General features: G+C 45.3%; 10 protein-coding genes across 10 annotated transcripts; 4 read left to right on the top strand and 6 right to left on the bottom strand.

The window, feature by feature from the left end:
- Positions 1-1,045: 1,045 nt before the first annotated feature.
- On the bottom strand, positions 1,046-1,477 carry DFL_009048 (uncharacterized protein; the record flags this gene model as incomplete). The annotated part of the gene is made up of 1 exon (XM_067638872.1): positions 1,046-1,477. One exon carries the CDS (start codon positions 1,475-1,477, stop codon positions 1,046-1,048), a length of 432 nt encoding a protein of 143 aa, XP_067486717.1.
- A 2,408-nt stretch (positions 1,478-3,885) lies between these two features.
- On the bottom strand, positions 3,886-4,729 carry DFL_009047 (60S ribosomal protein uL5; the record flags this gene model as incomplete). The annotated part of the gene is made up of 4 exons (XM_067638871.1): positions 3,886-4,012; positions 4,131-4,380; positions 4,479-4,617; positions 4,727-4,729. The coding sequence occupies 4 exons, from the start codon at positions 4,727-4,729 to the stop codon at positions 3,886-3,888; spliced, it is 519 nt and encodes a 172-aa protein (XP_067486716.1).
- A 528-nt stretch (positions 4,730-5,257) lies between these two features.
- Positions 5,258-6,290, top strand: DFL_009046 (uncharacterized protein; the record flags this gene model as incomplete). The annotated part of the gene is made up of 5 exons (XM_067638870.1): positions 5,258-5,281; positions 5,453-5,461; positions 5,549-5,620; positions 5,681-5,960; positions 6,028-6,290. The coding sequence occupies 5 exons, from the start codon at positions 5,258-5,260 to the stop codon at positions 6,288-6,290; spliced, it is 648 nt and encodes a 215-aa protein (XP_067486715.1).
- Positions 6,291-7,163: 873 nt separating this feature from the next.
- DFL_009045 (uncharacterized protein) lies at positions 7,164-7,662 on the bottom strand (the record flags this gene model as incomplete). The annotated part of the gene is made up of 3 exons (XM_067638869.1): positions 7,164-7,218; positions 7,281-7,363; positions 7,552-7,662. The coding sequence occupies 3 exons, from the start codon at positions 7,660-7,662 to the stop codon at positions 7,164-7,166; spliced, it is 249 nt and encodes an 82-aa protein (XP_067486714.1).
- Positions 7,663-14,217: 6,555 nt separating this feature from the next.
- On the bottom strand, positions 14,218-14,862 carry DFL_009044 (uncharacterized protein; the record flags this gene model as incomplete). Its single annotated transcript, XM_067638868.1, has 1 exon — positions 14,218-14,862. One exon carries the CDS (start codon positions 14,860-14,862, stop codon positions 14,218-14,220), a length of 645 nt encoding a protein of 214 aa, XP_067486713.1.
- Positions 14,863-16,492: 1,630 nt separating this feature from the next.
- On the bottom strand, positions 16,493-19,705 carry DFL_009043 (uncharacterized protein; the record flags this gene model as incomplete). The annotated part of the gene is made up of 7 exons (XM_067638867.1): positions 16,493-16,733; positions 16,825-17,016; positions 17,088-17,597; positions 17,661-18,352; positions 18,410-18,552; positions 18,610-19,190; positions 19,266-19,705. The coding sequence occupies 7 exons, from the start codon at positions 19,703-19,705 to the stop codon at positions 16,493-16,495; spliced, it is 2,799 nt and encodes a 932-aa protein (XP_067486712.1).
- Positions 19,706-20,489: 784 nt separating this feature from the next.
- Positions 20,490-21,798, top strand: DFL_009042 (uncharacterized protein; the record flags this gene model as incomplete). Its single annotated transcript, XM_067638866.1, has 5 exons — positions 20,490-20,996; positions 21,099-21,180; positions 21,238-21,328; positions 21,398-21,642; positions 21,701-21,798. The coding sequence occupies 5 exons, from the start codon at positions 20,490-20,492 to the stop codon at positions 21,796-21,798; spliced, it is 1,023 nt and encodes a 340-aa protein (XP_067486711.1).
- Positions 21,799-22,132: 334 nt separating this feature from the next.
- DFL_009041 (uncharacterized protein) lies at positions 22,133-22,563 on the bottom strand (the record flags this gene model as incomplete). The annotated part of the gene is made up of 2 exons (XM_067638865.1): positions 22,133-22,165; positions 22,252-22,563. The coding sequence occupies 2 exons, from the start codon at positions 22,561-22,563 to the stop codon at positions 22,133-22,135; spliced, it is 345 nt and encodes a 114-aa protein (XP_067486710.1).
- A 656-nt stretch (positions 22,564-23,219) lies between these two features.
- DFL_009040 (uncharacterized protein) lies at positions 23,220-25,540 on the top strand (the record flags this gene model as incomplete). The annotated part of the gene is made up of 8 exons (XM_067638864.1): positions 23,220-23,291; positions 23,362-23,747; positions 23,806-24,239; positions 24,300-24,499; positions 24,556-24,866; positions 24,920-25,096; positions 25,163-25,242; positions 25,302-25,540. The coding sequence occupies 8 exons, from the start codon at positions 23,220-23,222 to the stop codon at positions 25,538-25,540; spliced, it is 1,899 nt and encodes a 632-aa protein (XP_067486709.1).
- Positions 25,541-26,865: 1,325 nt separating this feature from the next.
- DFL_009039 (uncharacterized protein) lies at positions 26,866-27,516 on the top strand (the record flags this gene model as incomplete). The annotated part of the gene is made up of 1 exon (XM_067638862.1): positions 26,866-27,516. The coding sequence occupies one exon, from the start codon at positions 26,866-26,868 to the stop codon at positions 27,514-27,516; it is 651 nt and encodes a 216-aa protein (XP_067486708.1).
- Between the last annotated feature and the right edge of the window lie 169 nt (positions 27,517-27,685).

Genomic DNA, 27,685 nt, shown 5'->3' with positions numbered 1-27,685 from the left:
GTATGTCAGCTAGTAACCGATCATGCAACGGGTGCGGGTATATGTATCACCGGAAACAGGTATTCAAGGGACAAGACAAGACTCCGCCACATCGTCCTCGCCCGGCCATAATGTATTTAACGCAATCTTATTCGCCAAAGTCTTCTACTGGGGGTGCCGGCACATGCCGATATATATTCCGTAATAAGGCTTCTAAAGCTACCACATAAAGGCAACGCAAAATCTACATAATGTGATATCCCATTGTCTTGTACTCAGAATATCCCACCGCAAAGCCTTTGTCGTGGGATGTGACTCTAACTTGACTAAATGTAGCACCAAGCCAGGGACATTCGTAAAAGCGTAATCTCTAATAACCCCGATAATCAATCTAAAGCAACTCCATACCATATGATTTAAAAATACAAATACCCCACCTTAAAGTTAACATTATCAACAAACGTAGACAATGTGTACGTATAAAAGTGCTCGCAACCCCAACTCTTCTCATACCCGTACAAAAACATACTATCAATCCTATGCCATCTCCGCCCTCCTCATTATTCCCAACTGCCCCTCCCGTTCCTTCACAAGCATTACATCCACAACCCTAATCACACTCGCCAAACCCCTCTCCTCCCCTCACCACCAATAGCAGCGGTACTTACCCGTCTCAAAACACCTTGCGCAAGTCCCGCCGCCCCTCTGCGTTGGAGTGGCGTAACCCCAAATGCTACAGTCATACGCCGTTTCTCTGCAGCTCTGGGGTCAAATGTGAATGTTTCGGGTGAACCTGAAAACGGGGAGGGTTGTTTTTCTAGTCCGGGGGGAAAGGGTGATAGCCCGTGGCGGAAACCGTAGGGGTGCAACAACTGGTAATGGAGATGCATCTTCTAGCGGTGAAGGCATGGGAGATGGTTCTTCTGGTGGAAGTGGAGAAGGTAGGGGAGCCTTAATAGGTGGAAGAGGCATCTGTGCACCCTCCGCAGGTGGAACCCGCACCACAGCGATTGGTGTCGATGTCTGGATCTCGGTTGTACCCGCTTCACCAGCGAAAAGGAAGCCATTAAATCCTCCACAGTTGGCCATTATAATTGGGTGAAACCACTTCTATGTGCTCTATTTCAGGAGATGGAGGATCCTCATTAACCTGCTTTTCGACTTCAATAGGGCTAGCTCGAGGAGCCGCGGGGGTAAGATTGGGCGACGATTTAGGCACGGGGGCTCGATCAGAAAACCCTTGGTGTTCCAGTAGATTGACTAGCTGGACTTGTCGCGCTTCCCCAGCCGTTGAACTAGTTGGAAGCAGCGCATAGTCCTCTGCATCAAGTTCATCTGTTTGGAGTTCTTGAAGCATCACCTCGTCGGCTAGCTTAAAACGTGGAAGGCGGTAATGAGGTAGTCCGACCCAATGTGCCACCCTAGATGCTGTTGACTTTGGCGGTGGGGGAGGGGGGTTGGAAGCTTCGATACGGGTTGACCAAGATTGGCGAATCATATTTTCGACCCAAGGACTTTAGCAATCGACAGGTACGTAGCAGACAAATTAATAACCAGAAGGAGATGTCGTTTATCCTCTTTTTTTTTCTTTTTGGGTTTTCCTTTCTTCTGGGACTCCGAAGTCTGGATTTTTCTTGTGGCTTCTTTCGAGGCCCCTTTCCTTTTGAAACTTTCTTCGAGTCTTTGGAAGATTCGGTGTCCTTCTTCTGGTCTGTCATGGAGCCCTTCTGGAGGTCTTTCTTCGAGTCTTTCTTCGTGATCGAGTCCTTCTTAGAGTCTTTCTTTAAGTCTCTCTTGGGCTCTTTCTTCAGGTCCTTCTTGGACTCTTTCTTAGAGCCTTCTAGGTCTTTCTTGGAATACTTCTTAAGGTCGGCCTTAGAGTTTTTCTTAGAGCTTTTCTTGAACCCTTTTTGGGGATCTTTCTTAGAGTCCTTTTTGGAGTCTTTCTTTGAATCTTTCTTCGTGCTTTGCTTGAGATCCTTTTTAGAGCCCTTCTTCGAGTCTTTCCGGTCGTTATCTGGATCTTTCTTATTTCCCGTCAGATCCTTCTTCGATACCCCCGATTCTTTTTCTTACCCTCAGTCGAGTCCTCCTCGGGCTCAGGTAGCCTCGAGCTCTTTAAGTGCTTCTTCGATGCTTTGGGGTTCCGCTTTCGGTCCTTCTTCGAGGTTTTCAAATCAGTACATTCGCCTAGCTTGTTCAGACAGGAGGAGGACTCATATGTAACCAAAGTTTAGCTGCTTTCCTGATATTCGCAGCAGTCTTTTCGTCAACGTCTCCGCTCCCAGTAGAACCCTCAACACCAACCGCCGGCTTCCTCGTCAAATTGCTAATATGTAACTAATAACTCCCTATCTTCGCGTCCTTCTTCCTCTCAACCCTTTCAATCCGTTGGTCAACCGTCGAAATCTTCTTTTCAATCTTCGAAACTTTATTATCAAGCCTTTTCGCAGGTTTCTGAGCGTTAAGAACAGCACTAGGTTCCGCCCCCAACTCTTCAAACAACGGAATCAACACGTCAACCGTCTTGTCCCTAGCGTGTATAAATCATCTGTCTTAACTCTTGAGATCGTCGAATGGCTTTATGCGCTTTATGCGTTAATGCCGAAATACGTTTTACAGCCCACCACCTCACCCTTCGGATCTGGGCTTCCGCTGTATCCCGTCGAACGCCTTGCATACGTTGTTCAGGCGAGACTTTATTTTTGAAGGAAGTTCGGATCGTGGGATCTTTTCCTTTTGAAAAGTGCCGGAGGGGAGTTTGCGGAGTCTGTATTTTATGGTATGGTCTTGGAGAGATTTGTAAAATGCGCTGGCGGGACTGTGAGCGCGGGCACTTGGTTCTAGTTCGTAGAGCATATGGCTCATCTATTGGTAATGGGCTTCGCGAGGACCCATGAAGCCTTGTGGGGAAATAGTGAATTGTGGTATATTAGGGGAAATGATTGGAATTAATCGACTGATTGGGCAATTAGAAGTTTAGAGGGAGATACGATGGTGTAGTGATACAATGGAGAGATGGTTCCAACGATTCCATAGAGACTTCATAGTAAACATTTAATGATGTCAGTATCAGCGGTGTATTTATGTCAAGATTTAATGTACAATCGTCGTTTGATAACCAATGACGCATCAATATGGTCTCCATAGATGCTTAGATATTAGTCAATAATTTCCGGAATATAATTCATAAATGGGATGCGTAACCAGTTCCCGTGAAATGCCTTTATTGACGTTCTGCAACACACAATCGTGTTGTATTTTCGGGATGTCGTCCAAATTCGTCGGGTTGCACAAAGACTAGGATAGGTCTCGAGATCTCGTGACCAGGTCAGGCTTTGTCGGTAGGGCTTCGGCTGTTGTTCTAGTTTCTGTAGGTCATGTATTCACGTAGCCCGATTGAACGTGCTCTCGATAGACTACCTCTATATGCAATGCTAATACGTCTACTCTGTGAAACTATTCACCAGCCATAAAGACCTATCGAAGTCGTGTAGATTCCATCGGAATAATTGTATCATTCATTATCTTCATTCCTCGAGCTGGAAAAAAATAAGCTCACCCATCCCACGATAGGCGTTACACTACCAAAGGAAACAAAAAATGTACAATGGTCTTGAAAAAAAAAAAAGAGGAGGTTATAACACAGATATGAACGCCCATAACGGAAGTAGGTTTCAACGTGGAGGATGGATTGGGTGATGACGGATGACAAAAAAGGAAAACCCGAACCCCTCATCAATAACGGGAGTTCGAAGGAAAACGGAGGAAGAGGAGGAGAATTATGTCTGGAGTTCGGATTTCGTGATTGACGGGTGTATCATGTGAATTCGAGGTATAAATTTCTTTTGAAAGGTAAAAGAAAGCGAAGCAAAAACAACATCAAGACGCTCCTATATTGGTCGTCTACCTGACGGTGGCATCGTACTTGGCCTTGAACCACTTGATGGTGTCAATCTGGTGGATTCGGTGGCTAGCACCGACTCTGCTAGTGCATCTTCTTCGCTTGGCAACACGCTGACCACGACGGGACCTGTATATATCAACCACATCAGCATTTCCATTCATCACATATCATATCCAAGTCCCAATCTCCGTATCCCCCACATTTCCACCATTTTATATTCTCGTAAAGTTAGAGGGTAACCCACATGATGCAGTAGAAGTCCATGCCGTAAATACCAATACCAGGATCGTACTTGATACCCAAATCGATGTGCTCGTTGATACCGAATCCGAAGTTTCCGCTCTCCGAGAAGTTCCTCTTCCTCAATTCGTATTCCTTGACCTTGAGTCCACGCTCCAAGATTTCCTCGGCCTTGGGTCCACGGACGGTGACATGGACGGCAATCTTTTCGTTACGACGGATACCGAAGGTTCGGACAGTGTAGCGGGCCTTGCCTGTAAAATTCCCATCTCATTAGACACTTATTTCATTCCCTTTCAAAATCTCATGTAGATTTTCAATTGTTGGAGGAAAGTTGGAGATTTTGTCGTACTGTAGACTGGAGTCTGACCAGACAGCTGTTCGAGCACCTTGGCGGCACGGGTAAGTCTGTCACCAGATTCACCGACACAGATGTTGAGGACGAGCTTCTCGATGCGGAGTTCCCGCATGGGGTTGGCGGACTTGTCGGTCTACATAATCAAATCAAAAGAATCAGCCATCTCTGCTGCCCAATATCTCATAACTCCACAAAACCTGAAGGTCGTAACAGCCGGTCGGGAAGGTAGGTAGGATGCTAACCATTGTGAATGTTGGATTTAGTGATGGGGTAGGGGAGGAAAACGGTCGGTGTCGATGGAGGTCAAAGATGGTTGAAGTTTACTAGGTTGGAATTCGATGTCGTCGAGATAGCTGGCTTAGATTCTTCTTTTCGTCAAAATCCAAGTGTTGCGGTTGAATGAGGGCCTAAACCCCTTTGGGAAACGCAGTCATATCGATGCGTTGCATCTAGAGGTCTCCAACACACAACACAATGCCGAACACATATAGTTACACGTGATCTAGGGCTCGCCGCGCTAAATCGGATTTAACGCTTTTAAACGCCGACCGCGGTTAAGCCTGCCAAGCCTATTCCTGGGATCGCGTGAATCAGCCAGCAAATTTCCATACTCGGAGCAGCTAAGCTGGTCCCATCCGTCGCGACTTCCTCAATCAACCTCCTCCACCCCCCTCCACGTGCGCCCTCATCCCATCGAGCTCCACAACCCTCCAATCACCTCCCCTCTCACTTCTCCAGCTCTCAAGTCCGCGGACTATAAATTACTAGTCAAGATGGCACACAAGCAAGGCAAAATGGTAAGTCCCAAACAAGAAAACTACTATGAAAAGACACGATACTTTGTCTTTATCAAATCAACGTCAATGTTGACTCCCCCAATCATCCAAAAAGAGAGGGAGCTCGTCGAGTCGGAACGGAACAGTATGGCTGATATAAGGTAATGACGGATCGTTGGTGCAAACGTATAGGCAAATCTCGTATGTATAACCCAATCAAGTCACTCGACCATGACAATATCAATTGCGATGGGATGGAATACTGATTCCAAGACTATTCTATAACAGATAAACTACAGGATGCGCGTCACATTGAACGACAGCAGACAATTGACCGGTACCTTGCTCGCATTCGATAAGGTATACCCTGTCACTTCCTCAGTGGTAATCACAAGTAGACTAACTTCTGATATAAAATAGCACATGAACGTTGTCCTCGCCGACACAGAAGAATTCCGTCGCACAAAGCGCAAAGCCACAAAGTCCAACCCTAACGCTCCAACCACCGAAGTTGAGGAGAAACGTACCCTCGGCCTCATCATCCTTCGTGGCATGACAATCGTCTCCCTATCAGTCGAAGGTCCACCAACAGAAACCCCAGCATCAAGACTACCCGTCGGTTCAGGTGCAGGAACATCACAAACACCCATCCAGCCAGGTCCTGGTATCGCAAGACCGGCAGGAAGAGGCCTACCAATCGGTATATCTCCCATATATACCTAAAATAAGAGTTTTAAAAACAAATACTAACGCGTTATAAACTACAGGAATGGGCCAACCACCCACCGGCTTCGGTGCACCCCCAACCGGCATGCCAGGAGCCCCTCCAGGCTTTGGAGGCCCCGGTCTTCAAGGTCCAATGCGAACAAACCTCCCACCAGGCATGCCTGCCCCGCCGGTTGGCTTCGGCGCTCCTCCATCGTTTCCAGGTGGTGGGCCACCCGGATTTCAAGGCGGACCACCCGGTGGACCCATGGGCAGGGGCCAGTATCCGCCTGGTGGTGGACCTCCAGGTTTTGGTGGCAGATAAAAAGAGACAACCGGCTGTTAGCAAGCTTTTGGGGCTGGTGTCTTAGTTTTATTTTTGTTTCTCTGAAGGGAGTGGCGTGATCATGGGTAGGTCCGTTGGTTTTTTTATAAATAAATTATTTTTTTGTGCTTTAAAAAGATGACGGACAAGAAGAAGAGAAGATGGGCAAAGAAACTCCATTGTAACGAACGAAGCAGAAGGGACAGTTTTTTAAAAATATACCATGAAAAAATCTATAGCTAGTGGAGAGAAATTGATTCCCTTTTTGTTTCCTTTTCCCCTTCAAACCGTCTCGATCCTTTTGGGAGGGTTCCTGATAGTACTTTTTCCCATAACAATGGGCGAACGAAATGTGTACTAGTAATCACGATGCATACGTTATTTTGCATAAAACATCGCTTCTCGGGATGAGGCCCATCATACCCTACAACAGATTCAGCCTCGCAATAAGATCACATTGCAAACAACCCGTATAGTAAAAGGATATTTTATCCGCTCTCATAGTATTAATTACCAAAAAAATATTCTACCTAAATAACAAAAATAAAAAATAAAAAATTAAATAAAAAATTAACGTTAAATAAAAAATTAACGTTAAATAAAAAATTAAATAAAAAATTAAATAAAAAATTAAATAGATAAATAAAATAAAATAAAATGGTCGTTAAAAGTATGATACAGCTAAGCCATCCCAACCTTCAGAACATGGAGCTCTCTAGGATCAACTATATTCTAATGGGGCGCATACACGCATGTACGTGTATGCAAATCGTAAACTAGCTGCCATCCACTGATACTACTACACCAGTGAAGACCCAATAGATGGACAAAAATGCCCATCGTCTTCATCCTCGCTCGAGGATCTGGAGGGGCTTAGTAGAAGTCGATACGACGTATCATGTTATCATCGTCAACGAGGAGGGTCATTCTAATACCAGACGGTTAGCCAATAAACAAGAGATGGACAAAAAGATGAGAATATATATCTACCTCCACCCGTCAAAATCTTGAGGCGGAGCACTCCCCATTCTAACCACTCGATGGTTTCTCGGAAGTTGTGATCTCAAAACTTCCTAATAGAAGAAGCCCGTCAGTACGAAGACCAAAAAAACAAAGGGTTGGTAAAAGTATAGTATGTTGGCAGTTGAATCTGATATTAAGATATCCAACCGAGACCAATGCCAGATTGAAATCTCGCATACATATAAAAACATCCAAACGAGGACGAGAAAACCCAAGGTACCGGGGAATTTAAACTTACCCCTGCCCTCGCAGTAGTCCTAGAGGGATCAAGCAACAGTTTCCCAACAAACCGGTTACGGTATTCTTCTTGTTGGTAGTGTGGCATATTTGGAGAATCGCTGGTAGTCATCTTGAATTATAATGAAGCATTTCTAGAACGAATGAATCGAAAAGCTATAGGAGGGTATCTAATCGTAATAAAGATTTCCCAAGAAAAGTTTCGAAGGTTCAAAGAAAAAAAGGAAAGAGAGCTAGAGAGGAATCCAGGACCTGTGCAGAAAAGATCTATATTAATGTAAGCACCTCCACTATTTCTATAGTTAGTAGTCCTGAGAATCGGGATCGTAAAATATTAGACGAACGATAGATACAAAAAAGCAACTTTCCATTTCAAAGAAGAATGGGAAGCATGTACCACCACCATTGATATAGACTAAATGTTTCATCTGATAAAGTCTACTAATGGAAAACGGGGGACACAAATCCTATAAATAAAGTTAACCTCTTCGGGAAAATAGAATGAAAGAATAGTGGGGATTTAGAACAACTGTGAAAGATTGACAACAGGGGTACGGAATAGATCTTCTCAACGGCACGGAATATGCGAACGCCGGTATTCAAACGGTCAAAGGGTCTGACCATCATCGAATTTACAAAGAACCAAAAGGATAATTATAAGAATAAGAAAATAGAAAAAGATGTGTCTTACGAATTGGACGATCGATCGAAAAAGTGCCAAAGCCCTCAAGTTTATATTAAAAAGAGGTATAGGGCGAGCTACCCAGGGATCGAAAGACGCTAGCGTTGGAAGTTGGGGGTGTTAACCCATCTCTTCTCTTTCTGCATTTTGGAGTGTTGGAATTTTGGGTATGGCCCTGGTAGGCTTAAATAAGGTTCCTTGCGTATTGTTCCGTGCGTTATTCCGTGCGATATAATATCTGATGCTTCTATGAAGTATCAAATTCAAGATTGGTGATCGTGGGGTGTAGGATGCCGCTTTATATACTTAGCCAAAGAGTCGATCATGGCCGACTCGACTCAGCATCTTGAGAATGACCGTGAGATCCTTACGAGTAAAAGCAATCATATCTCAAGGTCGATACACCTTGTGATGAGGGTTCGGGAAGATGCAGATGCTGCTGCTGGAATGGCATCGTCGCAAATTCATCGATACTTCCTCATTGGCAGGATATGTCAAGATGCAAATGAGCTCAGGCCTTTTCTCTAGTGGATACCTAGTCGCTTCCCGCGTTAAAAGTAAACTACGGAATCATTCTGCACACCCATCCGGAAGGCTAGGGATCCGTCCAGATGACGATCGGATTGGCGAGTGGTTGATTGCTTCGTGTCCGCCATGAGTAAGGGCTCTGAATAATGTACTGGAACCCTCTGGAGTTTGTAACGAATGTTTTGGATTATATCTAGTTCACTGGTGTAGCGTCGAACACTTGGTCCTAGACTGAACTCTGCGGAGATATCTGGCGGATCGATATATCGATTCGATCGAGAGGGGTTAGATATCTCCAAGAATAGATATCGTTATAGAGTATCTCAAAACTTCACTTCAACTGCAGGGTCTTCAACGGTTTAGCCATGTGAACATTCCGAGTAGAAAAAGGAAAATCTCCTTCTGCCGCTGTGGTGGATAGTTATTCCGATTGAGATGCCAAAATTCTTCCCGTCCCTTCAATCATTTCTTAAGATCCAATCCGATGATGGCGACTCATGTCCGGACATCTTCCCTCAGAAGTAGTTTCGATATTTCAGGCATTTTATGTGAAATATTGTGCATGGTACTCCGGAATAAAGTTCTAGTGTATGACGTAGTCCGCCCAATCGCCTGATCAATCATCTACGGCTCCCTGCAGGAAGCCTTGGGGAGAAATAAAGTGGCCTTTAGCTTCATGATAAGAGGTAACTCGGAACGAAGCTGCCAAATAGAAAGGTCTGATTGGTGTCCGGGTGGCCACAAGGCAATTAAGAAGTGTCTTATATGTCGCAAATAGGTGCCATGTTCAGTCAATTGAAGAACAAAAACGCCCTAAATCCTTATTCAAGTCGGCCCACTTTGCCTAAGTGTTCTTTTTCATCCTTTTGGTTTATTGTTTGCGGATTTTACAACGGAAGGAGGGACGACTCAGATTCACTAGTCTGTCAGAAGGAACCTTTTTTTGTCTGACCATATTATCTTTCAAGGGAGAGAAATCGCTCTCACTAACCTCCCTGAACCTTACAACCCACTTCCCCGACAATTGACCGTTAAAGGATTGGTGCCAATGCCCGTTTGGAAAAGTCCGGCATCGGGAATACAAGCTGTTGCTTGACATTACCCAACCCAACACTATATTTGTTGTATTTTTGAACATTGAGATCGCTGTACGACTAGAGTACTGAACGCGAAATGCCAGGGATGGAAAACTTGCTTTTCTGGGCTTAGGAACGTCTTAAATCCCATGCAGGATGAGATCAAGAATCACGCCATTTGAGTGATCAGTCCCAATGGTCTGTCATAAAGCCGTTCGCTTGAGCGGTGTGGCTTAATTTGAGGAGGCAAGGGAGCAGGGTCTCCGACTGAATAGTTAGGATCCTGGTCCTTTCCGAGGGAGCGTACTGTGTAGTACCCTTTTCCCGCGTCCCACAAGAGTGGTCTTGGATTCTTTTCCCTGGCCTGCAGGATACAAGGCGCTTTTTTGTAAAACACAGATTGGAAGGGGTGGGAACTTGAAGTCTGTCGAAGTAGCTCTTTCCCTGACTGTTTTTTTTTTTCTTACCAGAGTTTTTTTGTCTCACCGTCGAGGTATGGTTCAGCTGTACATTTTAATGTATAATGAGGTACCACGGAATATGTTTTCGTCTCCTTGCAGACGATGTCATTTGAGGACCTCATCGCTGGGCCCGAGCTTCTCGTCGTCTCGAGTTTCCGTAGGCAGCAATTTCCCACCAAGAGTTGTCCGGTCAGAATGAAGCTTACGGATATATACGGTCCCCACTCTGCTCAGCCGAAATGCCGCCTGATAGCGTATTTCCAAGTTACAACAGAAGCTGAAGTACAGCTACTAAATGGCGGACTGTCAAATAAAATGTTACTCCGGATACCCAATGCATTCATCTGATAGGGCAGCGCTGTGGTGGAAGGTTTGCTTTCCAGCGTGCAGAGAAGCTAGAAGAGTCCGCAGATATAATGGCATGATAGCGCATAGAACACCTGCAAGCCTTGTGCTGCATATGAACCTCCTCCTCGAAGCGCAAGTGACGTGCGTGGTGGACTGGCAGACCGGTGGTCCCATCAATTGATATCAAATGAACTAAGTCTTCCTCGCGTTGGTTGCATTTAGAAGGCGTCCATTCAATACATCGGGACATCCCGAGATTCTGGCTGTAACCCCAGACCCAAGTCTCCGAGTATTGCCGATGTTACATATTTAAGATCGTATTCGATGGTGTTCCTCAGAATCAATTTATTCTTTTTCGATAGATGCAACAAAACGTTATCTTTTTAACTAGCGGTTGGATGCATTGGATCGCGATCTTGATATATCGCCAACGGCGGTTACTAAATTAGCTAAACGATGACTAAACCTACAAGACGGCCCTTACATCTATAGGTACCTAACGGGCGAAATGGCACATGGCACACACTTTTTAACCACGGCTTTATGAAAACAAATTCAGCATAGTAAGGTGGGTATCATTGCGCAAAACCGCCAGCTGTTCTCTCCAAACTAACTCCGCGTCTCCAGTATTTTCTCCAGATTCTCATACACATCCTCTGTGAAAATACCCTCCTCCACCAATACATCTATATAAACCCTCCCCCATCACCGGCAATTCTTGTTCTTTTCAAAACATTAGCTTCATATACCTTTAAATTTTAAGAAAGTCATATTGGAAAGGTATAGATAGAATGTGGATGTATATAAACTCACCCCAACCTTCGCAGGAACCAGCGGATTCCAACTCTTCGCCCTTCCAGGGACTCCAACCTCACTAGCAAGCCTCTCAAGTTCATCTTCATATCCTTCTACCTCCGTCCGCATTACTTCCGTCTTATGACTTCCATCAGGAAGTACATAACCATCCGTATCCCTCACATATTCATCATTGACGGAACAAAGCGGGAACGGAACCCGTTTGATAGAATCTTCAGATGGGATATATGGTGCTTTAAATTCAAGTGTGTAACCATGTAGGGGGGGCCAACAACGTGGATAAGTTTCCCTGTTCCTTTGGTCTTGACGGTGAGGGCGCATATGGGATGTAGAGGGACCAGTGGGCTGGGATGTCTGGTTTTGCGGTTTTGGAGACGAGGATTTGGGTTGCTCGAGGCATATTGTGTTTTGTTTGGTTGCAACTTCGTAGAAATTGATATATAGTAGAAGAAGTAGGGATATAACAGCGATAGTAATAAAATGACTCTGCTTTGTCACTTCGATCTCGAGAGTCCTCGGTTCGAAATATGGGCTGTAATGTTGGATTATACCGTAGACAACGCAAAAAAAGGGATCATTGAAACTTTTACGAGACTGTTGAAACTTCGGGTTCCTTCGAACTACAACTAATGCAATTAATTTCGACATAAATAGTTTTCCTGCAAAGGCTCCGCACCGATATCACAAAATGGATGGACGAAAGGAAAACTAAAGAAGTATTGAGCCCTATCGCCAATTAGATCATAGCGGACATGCAAATGGGAGGCACAGTTCGTTTAAACTAATTAAGGATCTGCTGGAGTAGTTGACGGTTTTAGGTCTCAGCTTCGAAATTTGCTACCGCGGCACCGTAATAACTCATCTTTAAAAAAGGACACATATAATTATTCGAAAAGAATTCTTTTTCAGAGGGAGGTCTCTATACGAAATCCGCTAAGAAACGCTCAAGTTCACCGGTTTATATATGTATTCGAATACCGGCTTGTATCACATCTTTAAAGCTTTATTACATTTGAATTACGGTAGCTCAAATACTTGACCTAGCTGGAATAGATAAGTAAGTACCATGGTTACAATTGCACAAGATATCCCGAATCGTGTGATATACCTATATAGCCTTACGTTAATCGAATTCCTTATGTTTCTATTCAACTATTTAGCACCCGCCTTGAAACTCGATGCGACGACCCAGTTGATACCTATTCATTAATTTATTTCCCTGTCTCCCTCCCGTAAATGTAAGGTCTAAAGAATGATTATCCAAGCTACTATAGACCAACTAACAGATTAACAGCATAGACTGAGTCGATATCACTTTGAAAAATTTCGGATGATGTCTTCCCACTAATACACTAGTATAACCCTGGAAACGGTCTATTTAGAGACGCCTAAATAGACGCCTTGACTATCGCCATTGGCTCTGATCAATTAAGACGAGAATTTCTAGCGAGTTATCAGCATGACACACTTGAACCCACCAATTACCAATTCTGCTTCGCAATAGATGTTCTCAACATATGTATTTATATAATACTAGAAATCCATATCTCTTAAGCTCTTCAGTGCACAAAACACCCCTGACAATTTCTCTTTTGGGTCCTATTCGGCTTTTATATTAATCTGCTTAGCTCATGCTACCTACCCAGGTACCTCACACATCCGTAGAATATCAGTGCGCTATCATATCTGTGCCTTATTCGAGCCTCTTAACCACCAATCGCGAATCGGGTATAATTTGTCCAAAAATCCCGAGATATACAAGCTCGGGCCACGTATACGGTACAGATGTTATCATGTTGTTCTGTTATCATGGTACCCATGCCTGTGTCTTGAACTTCGGCAACGCGAAACCATCCTATTTTCCAATAATTACCTAGTACCTAGGTATACCGGTATATACCATCTTCCAGAATACTAAATATAACATCCATCTTCCCAACGTTACATACCTCCATCCTGTAAGCCTCCCCACCGATCAATTCACAAACCTTCGCCCTTAAGCTTTTTTGTTAGCTTTAAGTTTGCTCATCAATAATTAGCGAACCACAATTGCAACCCTGTCCCCTTCGAAGAATATTATAGAAGAGTGTGAAACATTGACCGCGCTAGCTGAGGGGCAGATGTTAGTTTACGCTGAGAATGATGTTAGTCAATCGCCCCTAGCACTAGAACTCCTTCTGAAATTCGTGTATGGTCGCTAGCTTATCACGGGCTATTCCTTCATTTGTTGGGCCTTTTGCTCGATGACGATGGTTGCTAGTTTTCGGAATCATTATTACCGGAGACCGACGCGAAAGTCTCCCTGCGGCACTAGCTAGTGATTTTCGATTGTTGCGTGCGCTTTTCAGGTAATGTTTAAGCTTTATGCCCCGCGAACTTCGACCATTATTGCCTATATCTGTTGCTGGATCATCCGAATATGCGAGGGTCAAACTGAAAGATCTATCAATGAAGGGGCTAGGGACATCGTATGTATCGTAGGGCTCCAGACCATCCAAGTCCGGTAAATTGTCGTCGGAACTTGTGAAATATATCTCTTTCGCTGTGCGCGAGGGATCCTCCAGCGGAAATCGAGAGACAGGTGACCGGGCGTGAGGGATTACTTTCGACCCAGATCCAGACTTCTGATTTAACTCAGATCGGCTGTCTGTGATCGGTGGTTGATGGGATTGACTTCGTGGAGGCGAATCGGTTTGAGGAACGACAAGCAAGTTAGGGTCTGATGCCTGCGTCATTTGTATGTTTTTACCGATCTGCTAGTCGAGAGGTTCTGTATTTACCGTTTCCAGGGACGCGGATGCTGATTTTAGAGCCTCAGCTTCGTCACCAGCTTTAGCGTCTTGGGTCAACTTAGAACTGCATCTAGGATCACATTCGACGTCCCCTTCTCGATCGTAGAAGGGATTCCGATCTTGTATCCCAGAGGCTGGCTCATGAAAGGGATTTCGCCGTTCTGGCTTCGCTGACAGTTCATTCGTAAGCCCGGTCAATCTCTCCATTGACCGTACTTTTCGGATAGCCCATCGCTCAGCCTCCGGAGAACTGGGTTCGATGCAAGTAATATCGTTGGCGAACACTTCTATTCTACCACATCTAGAAGAGTTGGTGGAATAGCCCGAGCGCTGTGGAATTGGTGAACTAATGATTTGTTCCCGCTGTTGCTCGAGGTCCTCCTCCGCAATAATATGTGAGATCGCAGACTTCCGTTGTTCGCGAATCCGTTGAGAAAGGGTAGGGGTGACAGTGGATTGTCGTAAAAGTTCTTTGTACTGTCGATGAATCCGTCTCAATTGAAGAGGTAATATACTAAAGGCTAAAAGAGCTGCGACAAAGATGGATAGAATGGTGACTAGAGCCCCAAGTAAGGCATCACCAGCTTCGCCATCTGGGCCGCTAGGCATATTGGTGGCTGTACCACGTACACAATGCTTCTTAGGGGTTAAGAGACTTCATTGGAGAAAGTCTTGGACCGTCGGCTTGAGCTGGGAGACTTATCAGTAGAAGGGGGGATGGAATATTTATGAAGCCTGACAGGTAATAGATATCTAGAATGCCGGTTGCTTCCAGCCCCTTCGCTCCCAACATTTAGAAGAAATGCAGCCCATGTGACGAAGAATGTTAGATAATGTGGCGTTGTTGTTTTTGTTGCATGTTTCTAGAAAAAACTGCCGTGAACGTCTACATGCTACACTAGAATGCCGTTTTGAAGTAATTAAAGCTCTGTACGGACCAAATGCAGACAAAGCCCAAAGTTCCATTTCAGTTTATATTCTACATTGTGATTACATTATTGAAATTCTACATCGGAAACACGCAAAAGAGATGCCCACAAGCAGAGGGTATGCGAGAGCAGGTTTTTACCCATGTAACTAGTATTTGGTCATTGGGGGTGTGTTTTGGATCAATAAGGCCGGTTGGATACGGCGTGAAGATAGACTTTTTTTGCATCCTGGTTTTTGTCCCTTTATACGTGATCTTTTTTACCGATCGACATTCCATATTAGCATAAAGAACCTTAGGTGGTTGGAGCTGAACTTCAATGCTTCCTATTCGCACCGCTGACTAGGTATACCCTAAGGCTGACCCAATCAGAAAAGATTCTCGCGTTACATTTAGCTAAAGTTAGGTAAAACGTACTTCAGCATCACAAGTCGGCTCCCGCAGGCGACGCTGGTAACAATTACCAACCATAATTTGACCGACATAAAAAATTCTGAAGCTGAATGCATGCATGTGGACTTTTGTGCGCTTGACACTTTGTTTGTGGAGAGGCAATTAGACAACGTAACACAAATCCCTTAAGAAAAAAAAAAAGAGGGAGAAGAAGGAGCAAAGTTGAGTGAAACACATTAATTCTTATCGTGTGCGAAGCCTTCATAAGCTCATACAAGAACGAAGGCTCATCGCGAAAATCAATGCATATGCTCAAGCTAGGCCGGCGGGCAAAATCGGTAACCGACCCGCAAATGTTGTTCGAAGCCTATATAGTCACAACCGCAACAACGAGATGTCGTCCATGAGAAAAAGATGCTTTTCCAAAACCAGAATTTCTTACAAACTTCGAGGTCATAGTTATTGTAGTCTTATTATTCGTGCAGCCCACCAGACTATTGCTTAACGATATTTACTCGACCCGAAATTAGCTCGAACTTGAACACAAAGTTTCTCTTTATACAAATCGCGTCTTTTTGAATCAAACGTTTAAACATTCTTGCCACTGTATGACAACAACTGACGAATCAGAGCACGGTGAAATATACAACAGAGACAACAAATCGCGAAAAGTATCCCACCCACATCTCTCAGCCGATCAGGTGCATCTATTATGTGAGAAACTTCACTATGTCGGCCCATCTTGAAAATTTAGCGTAACGTGGTTGATCAGAGAGTCAGTTTCAGGTTGGAGTGATAAATTAGGGAATATAGAATATTTTAAAGAAATAAACAAGTTGTTGAATTCACGATAAATAGAGGTAGCCGGACGACTTAAGAACAACTGGAATCAAAATCAAAGGAGACTACAAGGCAATGCTACCGGTAAAAGTATGCCACCAAATTATCGTAATCCTGCTCCGTTTCTTCCTCCCCAATAACCTTGCCAGTGATGCTAAATTTAAGCTCTTCTGCTTCTCTTTTATTCTGTTTAGCTGCTTCTACCAGGCCTGCATCTTCTTGGACCCGTGCAAGCATGCGCTTCGCTCGAGCAATCTCACCGCGAACAGTTGTGGGTGTCTTCTTGTTATAAGTGTCGAGGGCGAGGTTGATGAGGTCGCTGTGAGGAGAATTTTGCATGTCAGTAAATCCTGTCGACGGGGGTGGTGGTTATGGGAAAATACAAAGCTGGGAGGTTGAGAAACGCATACATTGCTCGATTATATTCCTTTTGTTTGTGGACTAGCCACCCGACTTTGTAGTAGCAGGAGGCAGTTTTTAGATGGGACGTTCCTAGAATTTCTTCCATTGATTGCATGGCCTTTGTCCACGATGTGAGGGCTTCTCCCATCTTCTTTTGGTCGATTTGTACATTTCCGAGGGCGCTAAGAGCCATTGGTTTTCTAGATGGGTTAGCATGCGTGCAGAATCATTGTAAAATAGCGTTGCAATATATTGGGATGGGGAGGCTCACTGAATGTACGACCCTTTTGTACGTGTCTCCAATTCCTCAACGATCGCAATGCATGTTTGGAAAGAAATGACAGCTTGGTCAGGGTCCCCTACCATCCAGTAGCACCTACCAATATTAAGATAGTTGAGGGATAAAGAGGATTCCTGTTCCTTCTGAAAACGCGTTGTGCTTTCTCGGATATCGATAGCCCGTTTTTGCAACTCGAGGGCCTTTGCGGGATCTGAATTTGCGACACTGACACCGAGATTCATGAAAGAATTTGCACGGTTTGGGTGGTCAATCTCCAAAGCGCCGGCGGTAACGGCTGCCTCTCGAACCTCGAGAGCCTTTTGGAAAAGCTCTGTCGCGACGTCCACGTTGTCGCTAAGTTCAGTGTGCATAGCACCTTGGACTGTATAGATGTCGGCCAGAAGAAGGCCTCCGTCCTTAATATCTGCCTTTTCGCAGATTAGTTCCGCAGTACGAGCAATTTCAAGACTTGTATCAAAGCGACCGCGCTCGAAGAGGTACCTATTCCAGGATATATATTAGCACGTCAATGGTTTTGAGTCCAACGGCAAGGGTGCAACTGACCAACAGCAATTATATAGTAACTCGCAGAATGAAACCTGGAGGTGCGGTTCGACTGTTTTCACGGCGTTCGCGAATCTTTCATGAAAAGTAATAACGTGTGGCACGTACTTCTCACACTCCTCCCACAATTCTGTCATATGATTTCTGAATGGATGTTGCTTGGGGAATGCTTGATAGAGAAGTCGCACAACAATTCCGAAAGCCTCATTGGGTAGAGGTTTAGATATTGTCTGTCTTAACGCAGCATCTTGGACCAGCCTATGCAACGAAATAGATCTCGACTTCTCATTGTACGTGATGAGAGAGAATCGACGAAGGTCCCGGATTATATTGTATCTTGACAGACTCTTATTAAGGAAACTCCCTGCTTCTTTGTCGTCCAGCATTATATCGGGAATAGCGTCGGGATGCAGGAACCCAAAAACTTCTAGAGTTGTAGAAGCCTCTATGCTAAGCTTTTTGATGCTTAGGTCAAATGAGGTTGCGATAGTATGTGCATACCATGGAACTTTCGCCGTTTTCGTTTCTTGGAGCTGCAGAGCTTGCTCTCTGTCTGCATAAATCCTGATGAATTCGTCTAGCGGACATTCTGATTCCCGAAGATACGAGGCGATCTGGTCGAGAGCAAGCGGGAGATGCCCGAGTTGGTATGAGAGAGTAGCAAGCTTGAGAGGGTCGACTGCTTTGAATTTCTGCTCAAGCAGTACTGTCATAAGCTTGACGCTATCTTTTTGGTCAAGAGTGCTTACTTCGGCACCGGACTCAATAGCTCCATGCCTTGCTTCCGGATTCCGACTCGTGACAAGAACATTACCTTTGTTCGTTGTCGGTAAATAGGTCTGTAAGATATCTAGATCATCGGCGTTATCATATACGATTAACCATGGTTTATCTGGTGCCACCCGTCATGTTAGTTATAGGTGACTATATTGGCTGAAGGAGTGCGTACCGAAGGCTATCAAAAAGTTATTAACTGCCCGAAAGTTTTCCATGAGGTCATTAGAGTTGACGTCCAAACCCAGTAAAGTTGCTGCAGAGGAGAAGTCTTGCAAAATTTTATTGGTCTCATCTGCAGATATCCACAGAATGATCTTGTAATAGTCGGTATTCGAGTAGACATATCGCAGAGCGGTTTGGGTTTTTCCAACGCCAGGCATACCGTATAACGCAAAAGCCTTGAGAGCCAATTGACTCCCAGGTACCTTCTCTGCCTGTAAAGTATTTTTTATGTCCTCTAATAAACTCTCACGGCCGAGGAAGTGGCCATTTGGTGGATATGGAATCTGATGGCAAGGCAAGGTTAATACCATTTTTTTTCTCTTCTCAATAGGTCCTTCCTTGAGGCGTTTATCAATCGTCTCAATTGCGATTTGAAAGTCGCTTAACAGCCGCTTGCTCTGGGAGGATGATTGATTCAATCGGTCTAGGTTTTGGGTAATGTTATGGAGTTTCTTGTCATGCGACTTCTTATTTTCGGTAATGCTGTTTTGTATGCCGTCAAGTTGCTCGGTATTATGTAATGAGACAAAACTACATAGGCAAAGCGTATGTTAGTAAACTGGATATGAATTCATATGAAATCGAAAATTAAATGGTGTTACCAACCTCTGGAAAACATCCAATGCTACAGTCAGAGACCCCTTGTACTCTTGAATTTTTGATGTAAATTGCTTTGCTTTCAATTTAGTCCCGACTCCCCAATATAGTTTTGCCTTGAGCCGCTGGAAGACGTTACCGTTGAGGTTCCGTCGAAGTGCAGTTACACACTCCTCTAAACCTCTCAGATCCCGTGTACAACGATTACGAAATGGGGCCGTTAGGCCAGCTTCCGAGATGACTTGATTGGGAAACTTCGATATAGCCGTCTCTAGGTCTTGTAGTTTCTGTAGAATTTTGTCTAAGTGCGTAATTTCATCGACGAGGTCTGAAAGATCCTTTGCGCAGGTTCGAAAGTCCGAGGTGACCTGCTGCGTTGTACGTATAACCACAACTGCAGCAGATATGAAAGTTATCGCTGCGGAGGCAATTCCGACGGCTTCCGCCATAATCCCATAACGTCTTATTCCAACGGGTTTAAATCCACTATCCTGAATTCAACAAAGGAGGTATTTGTAGGCTTACGTATCGCAAAGATCACAATATCCGAATCCATGTTTCAACCATCCAAGTACACATTTCCATTAAATACACTAAATAGCCACCGGCTTGAGTACCAGAAGGCTGAAGGATGAATTTTGGGGATGTTTGCGCCCTGTAATATGACAATGCAATGTTGCCTTGCGCCGCAGATCCACCGTTAGAGAACCTATCATTTCTCAAGCCGTCCGGACATCCATTCACACCTCCTAAGCGATCCTGCTAAAATACTACTGGCTGCTGTAGGAGGCTGAAAGATAAATTTCAAGATTCCGATGCTAGCGCATCATGCAAGACCAACGCTGCCTTGCGCTGTGAGGTTATCGTCGGAGGGCATATCATTGCTCAAGGTGTCTGCCCACACATGCTGCACGACGAAATCAAAACGGGAAGAGGGAGGGGGGGTAATATGCGTCTTCGACATCGCCGAGAAGGTAAAACCCCACGTTTTCTATCGGTGTCTATTTGATATATCCGGCCAGGCAGAAGGGCAAGGTTGGTATTTCAGTACAATGCAGGACGGCAGTGAATGATCGATGATCAAATATCGGGCCGCCGCTCGCCTCTTGTTGGACCCGAAGACCACATTTTCTTGGGAGATTTAAGTAAGGCTCTAAAGAAGGCGGAGACCTTTAACACTCTCTTATCTTTCATCCTACGCCTAGATCATAGCTGTATCTACAAAACTCTACGATGACTTCGAGAATTGAGGATCCAGATGGGCGTATTTCGAGGCCGTCCCTTCTTGACATCTCCATGGCGTATGGCGGAGGAGATGCAGAGGAAATCGATCAGCAAGAAATCCGCGAGAGGACTTTGCGGTTAAGCCCCCATCCTATAGACCAATCCAATCCAAAAACTCAGATTTCGTATATGTTCTACTTGAAACCTTTACAAGTATACGAAAAAGAGAAGCCATTCTTTCTTAACATCCCAGTTCACCAGATTGAAAATGCTAGGCAGACCAATGTCCTTCACACCTTGCGAGGGCTATTGCTGACAGACCTTCGGAACAATGAGGAACATTTCTCGTTGGATACAAGTGGGTTCCAAGTCACTAATTTTCATACCAAGATGCAATATCATGATTTTGAGGACCCAAGAAAGATCATGGACATCTACTACAAGGAAACCTCAGAGTGTATCGCGGATGCAATTGGCAGGGAAAAGGTCCACAGCATCATTCCCTGGGACTACCAAGTATGGTTCTCGGATTTATAGCCCCAAATCCAAAGGGGTCTCGACCTTTCTGTTCCGTATTTTTCTGTTTGCAATTGTCTGATACCCAGTGCGACCCAATAGGTCCGACGACGAAACCCGAACCTTCCTGGAAATTCAAGAGGGACACCGGGCAAAGCACAACCGTTCGCCGCTATCCATGCCGGTAGGCCGCAGCCTTCCTATGTAGCAGAGTCTTCGAGCTGAATTCAAAGGGATTTAGACCAAACTTTTCGGGCTGCTGTTCGACGATTGCACTACTTCCACCCAAAGGAAGCCGTGGAGAACGCCCAGTATCGTACTCTCATCGTCAAGTAAGGGCATATTTGTGGCGATGTCTCGTTATAGAATGCTCCTCCTCGCTGATTCTTTGTTCTTGTTAGCGTCTGGAGGCCTCTCCGCGGGCCTGTTTACGACTATCCACTTGCTGTTTGCGATTATCGAACGGTAGATCCTCACGACCGTGTTCCGACCGACATAGTTTTCCCGGACTATCTCGGGGAAACCTACAACTTCTGGCCGAATCCGAAACACAGATGGTATTATATTGATGCTCAGAAAGAAAATGAAGCATTGCTCGTCAAGTGCTTCGATTCTAAATCTGCCTTAGATCCTAGTGTAGCCCAATGTAAGTTCAATCTAGAGGGAAGGAAATTACGAACAGCGGAAGTTAACTCGTCAACTAGTCTCGCCCCACGCATCGTTTCCATACCAGGACCAGCCAGCCGATACCCCGCACCGCGAAAGCATCGAAGTTCGAACTTTCGTGTTTCTAAAAGCTTAGGAATCTTTATTTTGCGTCACAGAAGCTTTTATTAAATTGGCCTCAAACGTTACTTTCATATTTCGTATTTAACTAATGTCGCTGCGAGATCGATATCGCACCATCGAATGAATCGCGTTCACGAATTAAAGAGTGCTTATGACGTAGAAATATTGGTAAATGAATTTAAAATGCAATTTAATTTCCATCCAGAAGTATAAAAATTGTTGGCTAGATGAGAAAGGTTTCCAGAAATTTTGCCGAGCCCCATTCTTCAAACAGTCCCTTAGGTCACAAAGATGGAGATTATGCCCGAATATCCAATCCCGGCCCTAGATTCTAGCAACGTTATGCCTTATCCACCTTCAGCTGCGGTTGAACAAACGTGCTACATGTGAAACCAAGAAGAAGAGGAGGAAAAAATGGTCAGCTTGCAACTTGAGATAGCATGAAATGATCCATTGGGATACCTACACAGCCGCGACCGCCACAGTTTGGACAATCGCTTGAGCATTCAATAGCCGTCATCCTCCCAAAATCGTTAACCCATTGATACCACGGCTTGTCATTTGGTTTGTTCGGATCTCGCGTCCAAGTCAGCCATGGGCGTTCTTTAAGTTCCTCTTCGGTGAACGCTTCGATGTTCTGAGGAGGCCAATATGCTCTCCATGGCTGGTTGAGATCAGACTCTCGATCTAGATCCCAAGCGAATGCATCTTGGTATTGTTTCTCCCTTTCTTCTGGGGCTGGCGTGCCGGCAGGGCTAGGGTTGGTGCTTGCCTCCATGGTTGTAAAGAGCAAGCCTTAGAAGGCTGCGAGAAATCGGTCAAGTAAAGAATCGAGGAAAGGGAAGCTTGGACAAAAAAGCTGAGAAGACCCAGCCTACCACAATCTGCCGGCCAGAGAGGAGAGGGAATCCCCTCTTTAACTTCGAATTCTGTCCCTATAGTCTAGCTCAGCCCGACGATATGAGCATATGAGCCCCAACCTATCATATCTTGGGTGTGTGGCATTATCGTGCGTTGCAAAAGTTAGAGCCTCATTTCCCCCGCTTTTCCTATCGGATACTAGTGCGAGGCGGGGCGAGGTACCCATCTTCCTGAAGATAGTTAGCTTCCGCCCCCACGGCAGCCAGGATGCATGAGATAAGTAGGCACTTCAAGAATGTGCATCGTTATCTCCCAGCCTCGTGCACCGTGTTGCGAGATGCGTATGACCAATGTTGCCCGGCTCCGTCCCGATCGCGAGGGAGAGGCTTAGGTGGGTGTCACGGCCCTCCTCACTTTCTTTTTAAAGCGTCGCGTCATTCTCCAGGCATCGACCGATGATAGCGATCAAATTTTCGTCTTTAACACGAAAGACAGGAAACATCGATATCAAATATGATTTCTTGGAGTATATCTTTAGTGTTGATTGTTGGCCTTCATCTTCCACTACTAGCGATGGCGGCGGGTCTTCAGGGGCCTCTACGGCGAATAGGAACTATTCCATACTACATATCTCCGACCCCTCTGGTAAGTGAATTTGAAGCTCGTGCAAATGATAGAAGAGAAGAAGCGTAGCGTTACTAAAAGATAGCTCTAGGATATTCCACCTCTTGATCTTCTCTATGGGCCCAGAGGCACTGATACGGGTCCATGTACTGTTATTGTTGCTAGCAGCATCGAGGAATTTAATACAACGGCTATAGAAGATTTACTTTTCGGGTTTGGGCAGGAAGACGACGTCTGGTCTCTCGAGTTTGCCAGGGAGATAATTGTATCTTTACCCCATGGGTCAGAATACGCTCAGTTGGCTTCCGGTCCTGCATATGATTTGGGGCTTAAAAGTCTGCGTGCCTCAAGAGCGCCCATTCCCAACGGCCCATACTTCATGGTAGATGGGCAACTTCATAAAGTTTCCCGTCTGTATCCAGATTTAAATGATGCTTTCATTGTGTCGACAACACAAAATCCAGATGATTTAACATCGTGAGTATAAACTATTATATTTGTAGACTAGTATAATACTGACGAGATTTATTTGTAGCTACCAGTCTTTAGAGGTATCAGCATTTGCTGACGAGTATCCGACTTCGCTAACTGTAGCCGTCCCGTCACGCCTATACTTCAAACGGAGTACAGAGAAACCTTTGGCGGGTTTGAGGTTCGCGATGAAAGATAATCAAGACCTTCGAGGGATTCGAACTGGAGTATCCTCCCGAGCGTTTAAATCCACGTACCCACCGAGAAACGAAACCGCCACCGGAGTCCGGAAGTTATTGGATGCTGGGGCGGTGCTTGTCGGTAAACTGCGAACAACGCAATTTGCGGATACAGAATGGGCGACTGGCGACTGGATTGACTATCATGCCCCCTTTAACCCTCGGGCAGATGGGTATCAGGGACCGAGCGGAAGCAGCGCTGGCAGCGGAGCAGCGCTAGCTACCTACGATTGGTTAGACTTCGTGACCGGATCTGATTGTAGGTTCCCTGCAAATCTGCGATTCCTTGAATCGAGCAGAAGGCTAACATAGAAGGTAGCATGTGGAAGTATTCGGTCGCCAGCTGCAGTCACCGGACTGTTCTCAATGCGCTCCTCAGTTGGTGCTTCAGATATGTTTGGTGTCACTCCGTGGTCGCCGACCTTCGATACACTAGGAATTATCACCAGAGACATCGAACTCTACCTTTCAATCGCGACTATTCTCTACGAGAAACTATCCAAACCTGCGCAAATAAAAGTAATTTCACTCTGTTCGCGTTTTAGTATGAGCTTGTGGCTAACGGCCTAAAATAGAAGCCTAAGAAGCTTTTTTACCCTACGGATTTTTGGCCGGTCAAGCATCCCGAAGGCCAGAAGGTTTTCGAAGCATTTATTGCGAAGCTCGAAAAGTTCCTGGGGTTTGAGAAGACAGAAGTCGATCTTGTAGACCTATGGGCGCAAACAAACCCTCTAGGAACCAAAAAGTCGCTGCACGAGTATTTCGAGAACACGCTACCTTACACCACCGCACCAGATATCCTTGCCTCGTACCAGCAATTAACGAGGGACCATGAAAAGAAGTTTGGAACGAAACCATATTTCAATCCACAGGGACAATCTCGATTGTAAGTATGTCAGCACCAACCAACCTGCTCTCAGCTAACTTGAGTTTCTCTAGCAAAACCGCACCCTCCGTAACAAAAGAGATGCATGAGGATGGCCATAAAACACGGGGAGTGTTCAAACGGTGGGCGGAAGAAGTTTTACTAAAGTCAGATGGAGAAGGGAATTCGGAAAGCATTTTGATCCTCCCCTGGACCTCAGGCGAGCCTGACTACCGAGACATTTACCGAGAGTATATTTTCGTTCTCCTTAACTCTTGCTACCCTCGGGAATATGACTAAGTAGACCCCTCTTCTAGAGCACCATCGTGGGTCGGCGAAGGGTTTTATTTTTACTACATCTCACCGTATGCCCAGGCACCCGAATTCATTCTTCCAAGTATGCTCCAAAATGGCCTTGAACTCCGAACCTGCAGATCCAAAGCTAACGGATTTTAGTTGGACAAACGAAGTTCTATTCACGCGTGACGGAGCGAGAGGAGTGGCTACCGGTCAGCATTGGGATTATCGGCGCAAAGGATAGCGATATCGCCTTGGTTACACTAATCAGGGATTTGTTAAAAGAAAGTGGCCTGCCGACTACCACTCTCACAGGTCAGACTGCGTTCCCGGTATCCGCACCGTTGATGATGGGGCACACCGGGCAAGATGTACTCGGGATTGGAATTGATTACTAAAATGCTATTTCACTAATACTAATATTTCATTATTGTCATGTATACCTGCTAAGGTTTATCGGGCGTAAATGTTCCCTTGACGTAAGATGTCGTGACAAAGAAATCGTCCCCATACCGGTTTCGGGAATCAAGACCTCGAATCCTTGCTACTCTTCCGGTCGCGATTGACGCCGTTCTGGTTGACTAACATTCCTGAGCAGGCGCGGTGGCACTGATAATTTCAGATTTTCATATTGAACAGCATCAGATTCTGTGCAACGCTACTCAATTTCTCTTATTCCGATCTATATATTTACAGTAAGGCCGCTGTATTCACAGACGAACTATCATTCCAGCCAGTATGATCTCGAACCGCCTGGGGTTTAACATGAGTATGGCAAATGCATCGTAAGATAGTTTGTGCAGGTTCCGGGCCCGATGGAAGCTGTGAGCCAGTTTGGAGGTATACGACGTAGCTGTCGGTCCCGACTGGTCCGCATATAACATAGTTCAGCTGTCGTCTTTTATCCCTCTCGAGTCCCCAGCCGCCGAAGGTCGGAGTTGTCTCAAATGTCAGAGCCTTGTAAGACGTGGTAGCCGATGTGTCGATGTTGAGGTAAAGCCCTGGTTCCGTTGCGGTTGAAGTGGATAGGCGTAGTCGTTGCATCTCAGTTTAAGAGCAAAAAGCGGGCCGGCCGGGTGTTTCTCCCCTTAAAGGTACTTACCTCAAATTCATTATATACACACACATACAAACCTTTCCTGGTAAGCAAGCAGACTGCCACCATTGTCATCCAAAAAATAAAGATTCAAAATTCGCTTCGAATTCGAGGTTACATACGCATATAAAAAGAACCCACCACCGCCCAACAACGGCAACGAACCATACGCGATCGGGCAATCGCCGGCGACTGCCGGTGGACGCCAAAAATCCACAACTCCAAAGTGGGCACTTGTGACGTTGCTTCCGAGTTCTTCAAAGCTATTTCTATCTAGATTCCTCAGAAAGGAAAAAAAGGACCCCGCTAAAAGAGTAGATACAAAGCGTCTTGTGATACACTGCACAAACCACCGGCTGAATTCATCGGACGAACAAGAACAAGAGCCAAAAAACCAGGGCAAAAAAGGGTCCAAATCGGCAAGCCCATGACCAACAGCTGACCCTTCAAAATCCGGGGTTCTAGAAGAAAAGGGCGCCAAAAGAGGACCAGAAGCCAAGACTGCGAGTATTCCTCAACGTTAACTTCACCGACGGGAACCCCTCCCACACCCCCCGTTCAGTTCAGTTCAGTTCAGTTCACTCTGGCATTCCATTCATACATATACCCGCCCCCCCCCCTCTCACAATGACGTCCCGACACCACCCGCCACCTTCATCACCATCACCACCTCCACCGCCAACAGCATTCACTTCTTCTTCACAAACAAACAATAACAGACAGCACATCCGCGACCAAACCGTCTTCTCCCAACCAGACCCCACAAAGAAGCCATTCACACCATCATCCTACCGTTCCCGCTTCTCAAATCCAACTTCAAACTCCAATCCGAATAATACCAATACCTCAATACCACCCGGCCACCCAACCCCCAAAAAGCGTAGAAGCATCTTCATCGAACAACTCGACTCCTCCACAGACCAGATACCCCCAAACAATGCTCCTATAATATCTTCATCATCTCCCAAAAACCCCAGAAGAATAACCCCCCAAACCATCCTCTCCATAAATCCCCTCTCCCAGAAAGACTCCTACATGATGCACCTCCCCCTCCAACCCCTCAGAATCAGCATCCTCCTCTTCCTCTTGGTCACATTCACAACAATATCCCTCTCCACATCCGCAGAATCAGATCTTGACAGTTTACTATTAAAACGTGTACCCGGCGAAGATCAAGGCGTCGTGGAGCGGAGGGAAGGTAATTACTCACACATTCTCCTACCATTAATTATGGCATCATCGGAGGGCAAAAAACAGGATGTTTTAAAGGGAACGTAAACTAACGGATCATTTTTATTATTTGTTTCACAAATAGCATCTATAGCACCAAGCTTTAGGATCGGTCCTGCAGTTCGTAATCCAGAAAAGGATATTCCGAAGTTAAGAACTGGATTATTGGTTTTGGTCGTTAGTCTCGTATTCGCTGGATTAATGACATGACATGACT

Source organism: Arthrobotrys flagrans (genome assembly GCF_004000055.1).
Source record: "Arthrobotrys flagrans strain CBS H-5679 chromosome Unknown unitig_1, whole genome shotgun sequence".
Classification (NCBI taxonomy): domain Eukaryota; kingdom Fungi; phylum Ascomycota; class Orbiliomycetes; order Orbiliales; family Orbiliaceae; genus Arthrobotrys; species Arthrobotrys flagrans.
This window is presented reverse-complemented; position numbering and strand designations above follow the sequence as displayed.